Raw genomic sequence first — 15,310 nt, forward strand, 5'->3', positions numbered from 1 at the left:
AGTTTCTAATGTCCCCAAGTACTTGGCAGAGGCAAATGAAAATGGTCTCTGAAGAAAAATAACATCACCCTTAGTCTTGTTATTTCTTTTTTTTTTTAGTCTTGTTATTTCTAAGTAATGTTTCAAGTATAATACTCAACACATGATTGAAGATAACCAGGCACATGAGGAGAAAGGACAACATGGGCAAAAATGAGCAGAAATAGCAGATATCAGAAACAGTTCCACAGGGATTCCAGATTTTGGAATTACCAGGTATAGATGGCACAATGGTTGTGATTACTATGTTCAAGAAATAAAGCCAAGTCTGAAAATTTCAGCATAAAACAGGAAATCCTAAAAACGGATTATGTGTATTTGAAAAGCAGCCTAATAGAAATTCTAGAACTGAAAAATATAATAACTTAAGAGCTCAATGGAAGGTTTAATAGAAAATTAGATACAGCTAAAGGGAAAGTTAATGAGCTGAAGATAAGTCCCAAGAAATTATGGAGAAAAATGGATGGACAATGTAGTGAGGTGGTGAGACATATAGGACACAAAGGGAAGGTCTTCCACACAGTGAATTGCCCCCTCCCCAGAAGGAGAGATGAGACAGTATGGAATAGGAATAATATTTCAAGACATGTTTAGAATTTTCCAAAACTGACTTAAGACATAAACTGCAGAATCAAGAAGCCTGGTGAATTCCAAGAAGGAGAAATGAAAAGAAATCCATACCTAGACACATCATAGTGAAACTGCAGATGACTAACATAAAGTGAAAATGCTAAACAAAGCCAGAAGAAAAAGATCGCCTTAACAGAACATTTTAGACACAGCTGGAATGATAGCTCTCATTTGCTGAAAGAAAACAACTGCCGAGTGAAAGTTCTATAGTCAGTAAAAATTACACTAAAAATGAAGAAGAAATGGAGATTTTCAAATACAAGCTGAGAGAATTCACTACCAGCAGACCTGCATGAAGGGAATAGTACCGGCTATTATTCTTCAGGAGGTAGGCAAAGGATCTCAGATGGGAGGATGGCTATGCAGGAGTGAAGAGCAATATAAATGGTGACTATGTGGGTAAGCTGAAATGAGCCTTGACTGTATAAACAGCAAAACCCAACAATGATAGTAAGAACATCTTGTAGGGTTTAAAATATAGAGAGAATCCAAAGCCTCCCACGAGTTGTCCTTATTCCACCCTTCTATGTTTATCTCCCACTGCTCTTCTAGTCCCTGTGCTCTCACGAAGCTGGGTGCTTACTCATTCCTGTTTGTACTGGACACATTTTTTGCTTTTTTGCCTTTGAATAGTTTTCTTCCTCCAGCTGGGATGCACTTACTGTCATGCTCCCTTCCTGAAACCCACCTATCCTGCCATGCCCAGCTTCCATGTCACTTTATAGTGAAATTTTCCTTGATTCCCCTAGATGGGAATAGATCACTTTCAAATGTCCTACAATTTTCTGTAGAACCCTTACACAATGTATGACCTTTTTTTGTGTGTGGTTAAATGAAAGCACAATTTAATCACTGAACTAAAATCCCTTCAGATGTGGCATCTCTCACCCCTATGGAGGTTTCTTTTGTTTCTTCCTTATTAAAAATGCAGTGCTCATTACAGAAAGAAGTGAAGGACAAAGAAGACACCAAGGACACCCATAGTCCTCCTCACTCTGCTCAGGGTATATCACTGCGCACTGGCTTCACATAGTAACTATCAGTGCGCTATGTAATCTGCTTCCTTACGCTCCTGGAGTGTGGATGCTATGGCTGACGCGGCTCTGCATGCCCCATGTCTCACACAGGTTAATGTAGGAGGAAAATCAAAGAAGTCCTTTCGAGGATCAGGTATGGTGGAGACCTCTATGTTAGAAGTCTTACTTCTGAATCATTCTTCTCCCTTTCCATCCCACACTTTGCCTCCAGCAGTACCTGGGCAGGGATGGTGCCATTATTCTTGAGGATGAGAGGCAGCTTCTCTGAGTGACCAAGCAGAAGCCTCTTAAAGAGGAGCAAGGGGTTTCCATATTGGTTGCAGAGGACTGGCCGCACTACGGTCACCCGAGGGAGGTTCCCTTCCCCGACGATATCAAACACAAGGCTTCGGTTCTTGGTCAGGCTGCTGCAGGGAACAGGAAGACAGAGGCCTGTCAGCCTGGCATGCCAGGAATGATGTTCCATAGAGGGTGTGGCCCGTAGCCCTGCCCCAGGAGAGGGAGCTGGGGGTGCTGGTACCTAGGCAAGCCATCCAAGGTAGCCTCGAAGATACACTGGTAGGTCTGCATGGTCTGCGGGGTGAAGGTCACCGTGGCAAAGGCATGTGAGCGGCTGGCAACACACATCTTGTTAGGCTCCACTTCAAAAATGTCAACGATTCGAGCAACGAGCTGAGGAGGAGGAGCAGGGATCAGCGTGTTAGCCACTTTGCATCTACATAGGGCTTCCTTCTTGTCTCGACTGCCCTTGCTGTGAAATCTTCCTCACCTCAACTCTGTGGTTGACAAGGTCCATTTCCTACATAGTCATACCCCTAGAAGGAGCAGCCTACACACTCTGGGACCCACCCCTGAGCAATAACTAGCGGGACTTGGCTACACCCATTTGACTCAAAGAGATGAATTAACCCAAATCTCAGATACCACCTCGCTCTCTCTCTCTCTCCCTCCCTCTCCACTCTCTCTCAAACAAATTAAGATGACCAGAGATCATTGGCAGTTGCTGATGGAGAGCTGAACTGAAGCCAGACTAGAGAATAGAACAACGGAGATACCGTGAGTGAGTGGCATGTGGCCTTTGAGCTTCTGCTGGTTTTCTGAAAGTTGCATTACAGGTGACAGTTCCAGTCCCATACAGCTCTGGCTACAGGGTATGTTCTGACCTTTGTCTGAGGTCTCTGATTTATTGAAGCAAACCTTTCTTGTTTGGACTATCCTGAATTGGTATCTGCAACTCCAAGAGCTTTAGCTGCAACAACCTCCCATAGCATTTTATCTGTTCCCATCTTGTGGCAGATTTTTGGGAAGACCGTAGGGACTATAGGGACCCTGGTAAGGCCTCAAAATGATTTTTTTTATTCTTAAGAGTGACAAATGGGATTCAAGACTGACTATTCGCTCTTGTTTTTAAGCTGAAGGCACTAAGATTTCTTTGCTCTTTTCAAGGGATAGTCTGCAGATTAGGGAGGAGGAGACTATATGTCTACAAATCCCCTATTAAAAATCTTTTAGAAATCAGGCTCTCTCACTCTTTGTTTTTAGTGTAGAATAGGAAGAAACCTTCCCCTGTCAAAAAAAGGTCAGAGGGTAATGACTGGATGTCACCAGGGCCTGAGACAAGTCATACAAGGGATGAGATAGTCTTTCAAACCCTACCCCTCTGTAGTGACAGTCCCTTGGGAATGCACACCCTCTCTGCAGCCCTAGACTATGCCGACCCTGCAGTGATCTCCCCACCACTATCAGCCATGTGAACGATGCCAGCTCTGGGGGCACGAGGACCACCTGGGCTAAGAGTCCACTTTTGGGCAGAGAACAAAGTGGCCAAGGTGAGATTAGGCAGTATTTGTAGCACATCTGATTGATTGTTATTGACTGAGCTCTCTCTTTCTTGGCATCCTAAATTTTCTGTTCCACTGTGAGGACAAAGGATCTCAGTATGGTCTCACTTGGAGAGGAAGGGAACTCTGAATCTACAGGCCCTGAGAGGGACATTTATTATTTACCTCCTGTATGGGTAAAGCTTGGCTTTAAACCTAGCCTATATCCCTAGGCTTCATTTTCCTAATTAAAATGAGGAGAGTAATATAAAGTCTAATAATACAAACTTTCTGTGAGGGTGAACTGAGGCAATAAATGTAAATAACTTAACACAGTGCCTAGTATGCAGCAGGGGTCAATAGATGCTCATCCTTTCTCCTTGCCCTTATAACCTGACATCCCCCAAATTCTTACCGGACAAATGCACAACATGAGACAGCCTGCCTGAGCTGGCACTCATCTTTGGCTCTCCCCACAATGCTTCATCTATTACAGACAGAGCTGGGTGTTTGCTGGATGAGTGAGTTGCTCATCAGTGTGTACCACTCTCAAACCCAGAGGAGGCACCCACTGGGACAAATGTATACTCTTGGCCTAGGGGGAGACCGCCCAGTTACCTCACATGACTTCCAGCAGGGGTTGAGAGCCAGATAATCCCCACTCAGGTCTAGTGGCTCTAGATCAGGGTTTCTAAGAGCTCATTCCAAGGCTTCATGCCAACTACAGTGGGCCAGGGCCATTTGGGGCTGCTTACCTTGTTGGATACAGGCTTAACTACGATGTTCACATCACAAGCAATCTTTCCCACATTGCTAATCTTGAACCGAGCCTTGGCCTGATGACCCACCAGGACATTGCAGAAGATGAACTTGTTCTCATCCTCCACGAACAGCCCTCCACTCTCTATTGTCTGTAGGATGTTGAGCAGGTTGGCACTGCTACAAATCTGGTGCTCCTCAAATATCAAGGCATTGTTGTCAGTCACAAAGGCTGGAGAGAATGAGAGACAAGGCCTGATAGCCCAGTTTCTGTTTTTCTGTAATTGCTAATGTCAAGATGTGGATTCTGATGGAGGACAGTCATATATAGAGGAGCTGTAGAGGAATTCACACAAGGGGGTGGGAGTGATGGCACAAATTCCATCTTCTCTTCCTTTTTTGTACTGCTCTTATTTGTTGTCAGACCCCAACCAATATGTTTCTCCCAGTGGTAAGGAGAGGTTAGATCTGGGATCTGGGGTGGGCTCAGGAAGGAAGTGGGCATTTGGCCCATGTTGATGCAAAGCAACAGGGTTCTGATGGTCAAAGCAAGAGGAGTTCTCTCTGCACTTTACCTGAATCTTGCCTAGTTAAAGCTAGAGTATGCACAGTCATTGATCACTGCTCTCTGTACATATGTTGCCTATAGGGAATTGGTGGGCCGTGAGCAGGATTCAGTGGTCCTGGGTCTTGCGCCATATCCCATTACACCATGACTCCCAGATAGCACTATTTGTCTGAGAATTCCTGGACCAAACTCTAGAAGACTAGAAGTCTAAAGCTGCAAATCTTTTAGGTGTATATGCCTTGTAAGTCTTTTAAGGAAAAATATGGCTAAAGACACTAGAGGGAGTTCTAAGGACCCATAGGAAGCAGTGCAGCCATTTCGGCTAAACATTTGCATGGTGAGAAGGGGAGGGTCTTTTAAGAGGGTGCTGTCCAAAAAAAAAAAAAAAAAAAAAAAAGAGGGTGCTGTCCATTCTGAGTGCTCAGTACCTGGCAGACAGGCTTCGGCCAGCAAGCTGTAAGGAATGCCAGCTGGCTGGTCTCTTGGGTCTCGGTCAGATATATCGATGGCTATGAATTCCTCACACCTTCCCACCGGGTCAGCCACGCAGTCGACAGTGATCACTTGAATTCCTCCGGAAGGGATGGAGCCGAACCCGGGGTACACAGTGAACATGCCATGGGTAAAGCGAGCCTGCAGGAAAGGTGGAGGGGTTGGGAGGGGTGGAGGTAGAGTGAGTGAGAGTCTAAGCCCTTACACCAGAGTTTTGAGATGGTGTTAAGAGGGGACTGGTGGGGCCTCTCCTCCAGGCTCTCTCTGAACCCCAGGTTTCTCCTGGAGGAAGGGAGGGAATGGGGAATCTTTAGGGACAGGCTCCCTCTGTGTTTCTTTCTATGCACATTCCTTCTGACCAACTGTGACTGGATGGGAGCTTAAGGAAACAGACATATTCCATGTCTGTACAACTCTTACCCAGATAGGAATCTGCTGGCAAAGGGGCACAGAACACTGTTAAGGTTGTAGATTTCTGAGTCAGATACTCATGAGTTTGAATCCTACCCCTGATATAGTTTAACTATTTGATCTTTAATAAGTGACTTTCCTGAGTCTCAGTTTATCCATGAAATGGGGCTAATGCCCCTACCTTGAGTTCCTGGAGGCTTCAGTGAAAAAGAAAAAATGTGTGTAAGGCATTAACATAGCATCTGGCAAGAATTAGTACTCAAAAAATGGGATATTATCATACACTCTTCTGGTTCCTAGGAGCTTCCTTCCTCTTCTTCCCCCCACAACTAGCTTCACTGATATATAATTGACATATGACATTGTATTAGTTTAGAGCTACAATGTGCTAATTTGATACTGGTATATACCACAAAATCATTACCACAATAAAGTTAGTCAACACGTCCATCAGCTTACATAATTACCATTTTTTTTGTGATGAGAACATTTAAGATCTACTTTTAGCAACTTTCAAAAATATAATACAGTACTGTTAACTAGATTCACCATGCAAATATTAGATCCCCAGAACTTATTCATCTTATAACTGGAAGTTTATACCCTTTGACCAACATCTCCCCATTCCTCCTACCACTCCCAGATCCTTATGATCACATCGGGCTGAGGATAATCCAAGATAATCTCCCCAATCTCGAGGTTCTTAATATAATCATACCAGAAAAGTTGATCACCTATCATCTGGGAAATGCAAATCAAAATTATGAGATATCACCTCACACCTGTTTGAATGGATAGTATCAAAAATATATTGTGCACTGTTGGGGGAATATAAATTTGTAAGAAGGAGAAGGTTTGGGAAATAAGAACACAGTTGAGTGTTGTCTCAAAGGAGCTAGGTCACACTGAGGACAAAGAACAGCTGAGATGCGTGGACTTGAAGCAGTAAGTGGGGATAAAGGAATGATGGTCAGAGAAAGGAATCTTAGAAATCAAGAGTCCAGAGGTACCTAAGTTTCCTTTGATGTGAGATCCAGGGTGTGACCTTGTAAGTGAACTGCCAAGGTGAGAAAGCAGACAAGGCCATTGGAACTGAAAGTTAGGGTATTATAGAGAGGCTGCTTCACTGAGGGCAAAGAAGATACAGTAAGTGAAGAAGGTAAAACAAACAAGCAAAAATGAACAACAAAAAAACCCCAACCCCAAACATAACATATATTAGAAGGGATGAGAGTTATAGAAACATATGTAGAAAATTATGTATGTTAAATAAATTTTATTCTGTTAAAGAAGAAAATATTTGAGAAGACATAGAAACCAACATGTAGAAAATTCAATCCAAATGCAATCAATAATTACTGGTGTCCAGAGAGTGCAGAGTACCTACTTTCTCTTTATTTTTGCCTTCAGTGCATATTTGGTGGCTGGAGCTGCTACAGTCATGTTGGGGCCATGAAGAAAAGTTAGGAGAATCACAAACGCCAATGAGTCTCTAAGCCAACACAAGCAACTGCCTACCTTATTTAAACATAACCGAGGCAAACCATAAGAGACTCTTAACTCTAGAAAACAGACTGAGGGTTGCTGGAGGGGAGATGGGTGGGAGGATGGGGTAACTGGGTGATGGGGATTAAGGAGGGCACTTGATGTGATGAGCACTAGGTGTTATATGTGACTGATGAATCACTAAATTCTACCCTTAAGCTAATAAAAAAAAGAAAGGAAGGACCTCCCATATCCTATCTATTTAGATCACTAATGTTGGATTTTCTCTTACTTGTAGCTGACCACAATCCTAATATACAAGTAAATTTTCCTCCTCTGTGAAGCCTTCAATGACTTTTAACAGCTACCAGGAACAGTAAGACTTCATTCCTTCACCTTTCTGGAGCTTTTTCCTCCACACACATCTCAGGTATAGTATTTGCCATGTTGTCGATCAATTGCTTATTCACTCTCTGCCTTTTATAAGTGTCTAAAATATTTCCTCTACATCCACTTAGAACCATATCAGACAGTGTTATAATTTTTTGCTTTAATTGATAAACATTATTTAGAAAATTCAAGAGGAGAAGGGAAGTCTATTGAATTTACACACATAATTGCCTGTCATGTTTTTACTTCCTTCTTGATGTTTCCTAATTCCTTCTTTTTTAAAAAGGATTTTTAAAAAAGATTTATTTCTTTGATGGGGGCGGGGGAGAGAGTGAGGCAGAGAGAGGAGAGCCAGAATCTCAAGCAGATTCCCCACTGAGTATAGAGTTCAAAGTTGGGCTCAATCTCACAACCCTGGGATCATGACCTGAAATGAAATCAAGAGTTGGACGTTTAACCAACTAAGCCCCCACAAGTGCCCCCCAATTTTTTTCAAGAAATCTCTACCCCCAGCATGGACTTAAACTCATGACTCTGAGGTCAGGACTCATACATGCTCTATTGACTGAGCCAGCTAGCTGTCCCCATAATTCCTTCTTTTATTATTTACTTTATGTTCAGGGAACTTCCTTAAGCCAGTCTTCTGAGAGACCTGCTGGTAACAAATTAGTTTTCCTTCATTTGAGAACGTTTTAATTTTCCATTTGTTTCTGGGGTATATTTTTGCTGGATATAAGATTCAGGCTTCAGTTACCTGTTTCCTGCACTTGCAAAATGTTGATCGACTTTCCTTTGGCCCCTATGGCTTTTTATAAGAAATCTGCTATCATTCAAATAGTTGTCCCCCTATGCGGAAGGTGTCTTCTTTCACTGCTTTTAAGATTTTTTTGTCTTTATTTATTTTTTAAAAGATTTTATTTATTTACTCATGAGAGACAGTGAGAGAGACAGAGACATAGGTAGATGGAGAAGCAGGCTCCCTGTGGGAAGCCTGATGCAGGACTCAATCCTAGAATCCCAGGATCATGACTTGAGCCAAAGGCAGATGCTCAACCACTGAGCCACCCAGGTGCCCTGATTTCTTGTCTTTAGTGTTTAGAAGTGTGACTATGATGTATGTGGGTGTGGATTTATTTAGGTTTGTCCTATTTGGGATTTGCCCTGATTCTTGAATCTATAGGTTTATATCTTCTGCTAAATTTGGAAAGCTTTCAATCATCATTTCATTGAGTACATTTTCAGCCCAACCCTATTTCTTTTTTTTTAAGGTTTATTTATTTATAATCTCTTTCCCAAAGTGGAGCTCAAATTCATGACCATGAGATAAAGAGTAACATGTTCTACCAACTGAGCCATCCAGGGTAGCCCCAGCCCAACTCTATTTCTTAACTCTTTCTAGAACTTCGATGACAGGGATGTTAGAGTTTTTCCACAGGTCCCTCATGGTCTGTTAATTTTTTTATTCATTAGACTCAAATAGATTTTCTTTTCTTTTCTTTAAGATTTTATTTATTTATTCATGAGAGACACTGAGAGAGAGGCAGAGACACAGGCAGAGGGAGAAGCAGTCTCCATGGAGGGAGCCCAATGGGGGACTCGATCCTGGGACTCCAGGATCACGCCCTGAGCCGAAGGCAGATGCTTAACCACTGAGCCATCTGGGTATCCCTCAAATAGATTTTCAACAGAACTCAAAACAGAGTCTATTTTCTCTCTGGTTTGGATTGGGCAGAATAATGGCTCCCCAAAGATGTCTACATCCTAATCCCTGGAACCTGTGAATATGTTACCTTATATGGAAAAAAAAAAACTTTGTTGATATGATTAAGAACCTTGAGATGGGGTATTATCCTGGGACCAGTGTAATCACAAGGGTCCTTATATGTGGAAAAAGCAGGCCTAAGGTACATCATTATGGAGGAGGCTGGAGTCATGTGATGTGAAAAGAACTTGATCCACCATGGCTTGTTTTGAGGATGGAGGGAGGAAATCATGAATCAAGAAAGACAAATGTCTTCTAGAAGCTGGAAAAGGCAAGGAAATGGATTCTCTCCCAAAGTCTCCAGAAAAGAATACAGCTTTGCCAATACCTTGACATCAGCCCAGTAAGACCTATGTCAAGCTTCTGACCTACAGAAGTATAAGCTAAAAAGTTTGTATTGTCTTAAACCACTACACTTGAGGTAATTTGTTATGGGAGCAATAGGAAAGAGATATAGGAATTTCTATTGTTCTGTCTTCAAGTTCACTGATTATGTTTTCACTTTCAAAATTTCCATTTGGTTCATTATATCTTCTTTTTCTTTGCTGAGAACTGACTATGTTTTCATTTATCCCAAGCATATTTGTAATTGCTCTTTAACATTTTTATGTCACTGCTTTACAATCTTTGTCAGATAATTCTAACAGTTATATCAATGCTGGAACTTATTACCTGTCTATTTTCAGTTTGAGATCTTTCTACTTTTTGGTATGGTGTGTGATTTTTTGAGTTGAAACCTGGGAATCTTGGCAATTATGAGACTCTGGATCTTATTTAAATCTATTTGGGCTGACCTTCTCTGACACCACTCTGGCAAAGGACATGGGGGCACTGCCTCATTACCACTAGGTGGGGTGGTAGTCCAGATTCCTCACTCTTACAACTGCTAGGCAGGGATGATAGTTCCTGTTCCCCACTAGTCTTAGACAGATACATACCTGGTGGGGAAGGGTAGAGTGCCTTGTTGCTCTTCTGCTGATGCCTTAGGGTAGGGAAGTCCATTGTAGGGGAGGAAGGAACATTTCATTACCATTGGGTTGGGGTGGAAATCAAGGCTTCCCATGGGGTGGCTTCACTGACAATGGTAGGGGATAGTGAAAACCCTAGCTCCCTGCTGGGCATTCTCAAACACAACTTTGTCAGGGTTTTGGGGTACCTCATGAGAAGCTGGATAGGGTATAAATCTAGACTCCCCAATGTCCTTTGCTAGCAGAGATTAGGTAGGGCCACAGATTTTCCTGTTGTGTTTGACTGAAATAGAATAGTCCTTACCTGAAAGTTTCTATCCTGCTAGGCTGCTCTTTTTCCTGGTCCTTTGGCTAGTGGGAGCAGGCTTTGGTTGAGGTTTTTTTTTTGGTCTGTGTCTATTGATGTTTCTGAGTTGCTGGCTCCTTTAGTACCCAGTTTTAGATACATGAAGCAAAAATAAAACTCAGGGAACTCACCATTGTGATGTTCATTGGGTCCCAATGGTCTGGGTCTGATTTTTTTCTCTCTACCTTTTAGTCTTCTAATGTTTGTTTTGCACACAATGTGCAGAGTTTTTAGTTGTATTTAGTTGGACAGAATAAAGAAAGGTATATCTACTTCATTGTACAAGAACAGAAGTCTTAAAATCTGCTTTTATTTAAGCTAGTCCAAATGGGCTTTCTTTCTTATAAACAAATGATTCTTGGTTATAATATATATGAAGGCTGAAACTTAATTTTAAGGTGATGAGGAGCCAATGAAGGTTTTAAAACAAAAGAGGATATCTAAATTAAAAGCCAATGGCTTAAAAAAATAAATATCAATGGCTTGTCTGAAAATGAAGTGGTGTTTCAATAGAACTAGTATTGCTGCCACAGTTGGTTCAGATCCTACTAGCTAGGGAGGTAGCTGTTGCAAGGCTTACTCAGGAGGGAACTAGTGGGGAGGTGGCCTTCCAGAGTTCTTGTGACAAGGAAAGGGTGCTCACCTGGTTTGGGATGTTTACTTCTTTTTGAACAGCATCAGAGAACTTGGCTGCTTTGGAAGGGCTAGTCTTGTAGAAGCTATCGCTTTCCCGGGATCTTGCATGTCTAATATGGCTGACTCTGATTAAGGAAGCAAGGGTACACTCTCAGGTTGAGGTGGTGACATTAAATACTACCTATCTACTAGTTCTATTGTCTCTTTTCCTAGGAAAGGGGTAGATGGCCACGGGGGTACCCCGTGACTTATAAATAAGTCAGCTTATTTATATATCATTAGCCAACCTCATTTAACAATTGTAAGAAAACTTTGTAGTCATTAGAGTTATTAAATATGATTCATAAGGACATTGAAAATTACTGCAAGAACACAATAATGTTTAAATGTTTACGTGAGTTCTCTGAAAAGCAGTGTGTGAAAATTATTTCTAGAAAATCATTTGTAGATTAACCTGATCTTAAAAAAGTGAAATGTCAAATAAACTTAAATTCTGTCCTTTTTTCTTCACATTTATAGTCATGGTGTTTTAAAACTGAGTTTAAGCAATAGCTTAAACATAGGTTCTGGTAGCTGTTTTACCCAATAATTAGTTTGTCTAGAGGCCACTTAACCTACAATGTCAAATGCATTTGAGGTGCAATCTTAAACTTTTGAGAGTTTTATACAGTTGAGCATTCACTTGCTTAATGACCATAACAACTAAGTTCAACCCCCTTTGCACATTTTGCATGAATTTGTACATACTAAAATGAAAACCAAACTAAAATTAAAAACAATTTAAAGCAAAATACAAATACATCTATAAACAGTATTAAATTATTATAAAATAAATGCTAAAAAATTAAGTTGAAATTAAATTTGGAAGAAAGAGACATTATTTTTTGTGTGTGTGAAGCAAATATCAGTATTAATAAGCAAGAATCGTTCACCAAGTTTTATTATAAAAGCCACTGAGAAAAAGGGTAGGATTTTTTTTTTTCTCTTTTGAAAGAGTCTTTATACAGCTTAACTCAAAATTTCTTAATAGGTCCAAACTTAGCAAACAATGGAAGAGGATATCTACAAAAATGCAAAACGATTACAAACAAGGTGTGTCGGATTTAAAACAATTAATTGGAAAGTCCATTTCAAATTAATTAATTAGAGAGCCAATTAATTAGTCAGGACAAAGCGCCTTGGGAATGGGTAAAACTATCCTAAATTTGCCATAAAAAGAACATGACAACTAAAAGCACTCAAAGAGGTAAATTGTTTCAGTACATTGATTAAGAGCTGCTTTTTGAAGGATGCGGAGTTTTGCTGTTAGAACAACTAAGCTGTTGTGATACAGCATCTTCATGCAGAGAAGGTAAAAGCAAAGCAGTCCTGGTGGATAGAAGGTGTAGCATGCTTCTCTAGTCTACGTTTCCCGGGTACCTTCTGCACGCCCCCACATGAAGCAGAGTTATGATTTCTTTTGACTTAGCTTGTGGTTATAATAGCCCCCCAGCATCCTACAGAACAGTAACCAGGACAATGACTTCCTGTGAGTCTTGTAGCATTCTAGAAGCACCAGGGCAATAGACACAACCTCATGAGGAAGCCTTTACATCTGTTCAATTAAATTTATCATATATCTGACAGCAGTAAGAAAGCATATGAAATCTGTGGTCAGAGATATGGGTTCAGAACTGAGATCTACTGTTGATTTCTTGCCCAATCTTGGATGAGCCATTTTAAAACCCTATTGACCTCATCCCACAGAAGGGGATTGGGTGAATTTAGATAAAATAAATGAAAACTCTTTGTAAAAGAGAATGCGCTAATTAACCAGGGAATGGCCTGAGTTAAGTAAATACTTGTCTTACGCTTTCTTTTGATGAATGGGGCTCTCCCCTGTCAGCCTGTAGAGGGCGTACTTGAAGTCCGTAACACCTTGATTTTCTATGGTGAAGGTGATGCTTTTCCGACTGCCGCAGATCAAAGCGCCAAAGTTGATGATGGAGGAGGGGCTGATGTTGTATTTGGAGTACACTGCGTTCACAGAAAACTTAATTGGGATGCTGGCAATGATTTCACCTCCTTCTGTGATATTGGGCTCGATAATCTAGAAAGGGAGGAAGAAGTAGGAAGATGTCAGCCACAGTGCCCAGGGTTCCCAGGACTGTCTATTTCATTCTCTGTTTTCATCACTAAAATGAAGTCAATTTCATTTTCTTTATATTATTGCATCAACAATATTAGCAAACACTGATATTAAACTTACTATGTACCAGCCATGGATCAACGTGGACTGACTTGACCTCCTCTTTCACTTCCCCACTCTGCTCTTGTACTTGACTGAACAGGCTATATTGCCTGTCTGGCACTCTCGATTCCTGATGACTTTGCACTCCCACCCCCACTTGACCTACTTCTGCCTGCTAGCTTGGGACCAAAAACACAAACCCTGGAACATGGGCTAGACCATGTACTCTTCCTTTTGAAATGAGTCCAACAATCCTGCCACTGAGTGAATCCTCCCTGTGAGCTGTTGTACCTGACAGCGCAGAACTGGCTGGTGCTCAAACTTCACTTCCTTTTTGGCACGAAATGACACCTGGACATTTGTGGGCTTTTCCGTTGGAATTAATGAGCCTTTCTTGGGTTGGACTGAGATCATAGAATTTACATTGGTTGACAAAATCCCTAAGGAATCCACAGAAAAGCTGAAAGAGAGGAATGAAAGGTCAGCTGCAGTCATTATGGGGAACCCAAGATACTAGAGAGGAGACTCCAGACTGTTGAGTGTCGCTTTGCCTCTGGTCCTGCTTAAGCACTGCGTCTAGAAGTACCACTAGAGAGATTTTGTGGGAGATCTCTAACAGGGCTACTTGAGGCTGGATAAGGACCAACTAAATTAATTCATCCATTTGTCTGTCTGTCTCTGTATCCCTTCCTTTCCTCCTCCCCTCTCTGAGACTGAACACAGCCCACACACAGGGAACAGTGATGCAGAAGTCAGAGGATCTAAAGAGGGAGAGAAAGTGGAGGGAGAGGCCATTTAACAGAGGTACTTGTACAGGGAGGCCATGGCCCAATGTGGACGAGGTGAAAAGCCACAGAGAGCAGCAGACTCATGAGAATGACAGAGGGACTGGAGCAGGAGCAAGGAATACAAGCTGAGGTGGGACATCTGGAGTTGCTGTGGGGACCTAAATGGTGTTCCCACACTCTAGGAGACCTGGCCACTCCACTGCTACATGCTTGCTACCTGAGCTTCCTCCATTCTCTGCAAGTCCTTCCTTCCTTCCTTTTTTTTAAAAAATTTTATTTATTTATTTGAGAGAGAGCAAGAGGGAGGGAGGGAGGGAGAGAGAGAGAGAGAGAAAGAGAGAGAATGAGTAGGGTGAAGGGCAGAGGCAGAAGAGGAAGAAGTAGACTCTCCACTGGGCAGGGACCCCAATATGGGGCTCAATCCCAGGACTCTGGGATGGTGACCTCAGCTGAAGGCAGATGCTTAATGGACTGAGCCACCTAGGCACCCACTGCAAGTCCTTTCAATGAATTTTGATCATCTGCTCCAACCTGAGGGTGGTTAGTCCATGTAACCTAGAAGAACAGAACTAATGCTCCATGATAACCTACAACAAAGCTCACAAGTGGCCAAGACTCCATTCAGTGCTAATTCTAAGGTGACAATGGCTTTCTTCTAGGTTTGTTAAGTTTATATTTATATTTATATATTTCAATGTATGGGTCTAGTTATGGTAGCCCTGAGGTAGGACCTCTCTCATTTCAGCCTTTTTTTTTTTTTTTTTTTTTTTTTTTTTAGCTGAAATGAAACTATCATGAATGCATGGAATTTCTTCTAAGTCTATGAGGGCAAGTCCCTTTATCAACCATCTATTCTTCCAGGGGAAGGACAATCTTCCCCAAAAGAGACTGGCCATGGGTGTTGGCACTGCCTGCAAGGGTTGTGTGGCCCTGCCTGAGTGACCTCCTC

General features: G+C 41.8%; 1 protein-coding gene and 1 long non-coding RNA gene across 5 annotated transcripts in view; one reads left to right on the forward strand and one right to left on the reverse strand.

Moving 5' to 3' along the window:
• Window positions 1–7,675, forward strand: part of LOC112646615 (uncharacterized) — a 57,870-nt gene extending 50,195 nt beyond the window's left edge. The window contains exon 4 of the long non-coding RNA XR_007410979.1: window positions 7,540–7,675. This is a non-coding gene — a long non-coding RNA (uncharacterized LOC112646615). The remainder of the gene's footprint in view (window positions 1–7,539) is intronic.
• HYDIN (HYDIN axonemal central pair apparatus protein) overlaps window positions 1–15,310 on the reverse strand; it is a 383,279-nt gene that overhangs the window by 58,607 nt on the left and 309,362 nt on the right. For all 4 annotated transcript variants that reach the window (XM_049110700.1, XM_049110701.1, XM_049110698.1 and 1 more), the window contains 7 exons: window positions 13,865–14,033; window positions 13,194–13,432; window positions 11,351–11,468; window positions 5,282–5,486; window positions 4,282–4,517; window positions 2,227–2,378; window positions 1,924–2,113 (listed from right to left, as the gene is read on the reverse strand). In XM_049110700.1, coding sequence (XP_048966657.1) covers window positions 1,924–2,113; window positions 2,227–2,378; window positions 4,282–4,517; window positions 5,282–5,486; window positions 11,351–11,468; window positions 13,194–13,432; window positions 13,865–14,033 — 1,309 coding nt within the window. The remainder of the gene's footprint in view (window positions 1–1,923; window positions 2,114–2,226; window positions 2,379–4,281; window positions 4,518–5,281; window positions 5,487–11,350; window positions 11,469–13,193; window positions 13,433–13,864; window positions 14,034–15,310) is intronic.

The sequence above is a fragment of the Canis lupus genome, chromosome 5, assembly GCF_003254725.2.
Source record: "Canis lupus dingo isolate Sandy chromosome 5, ASM325472v2, whole genome shotgun sequence".
NCBI classification, from domain to species: Eukaryota; Metazoa; Chordata; class Mammalia; order Carnivora; family Canidae; genus Canis; species Canis lupus.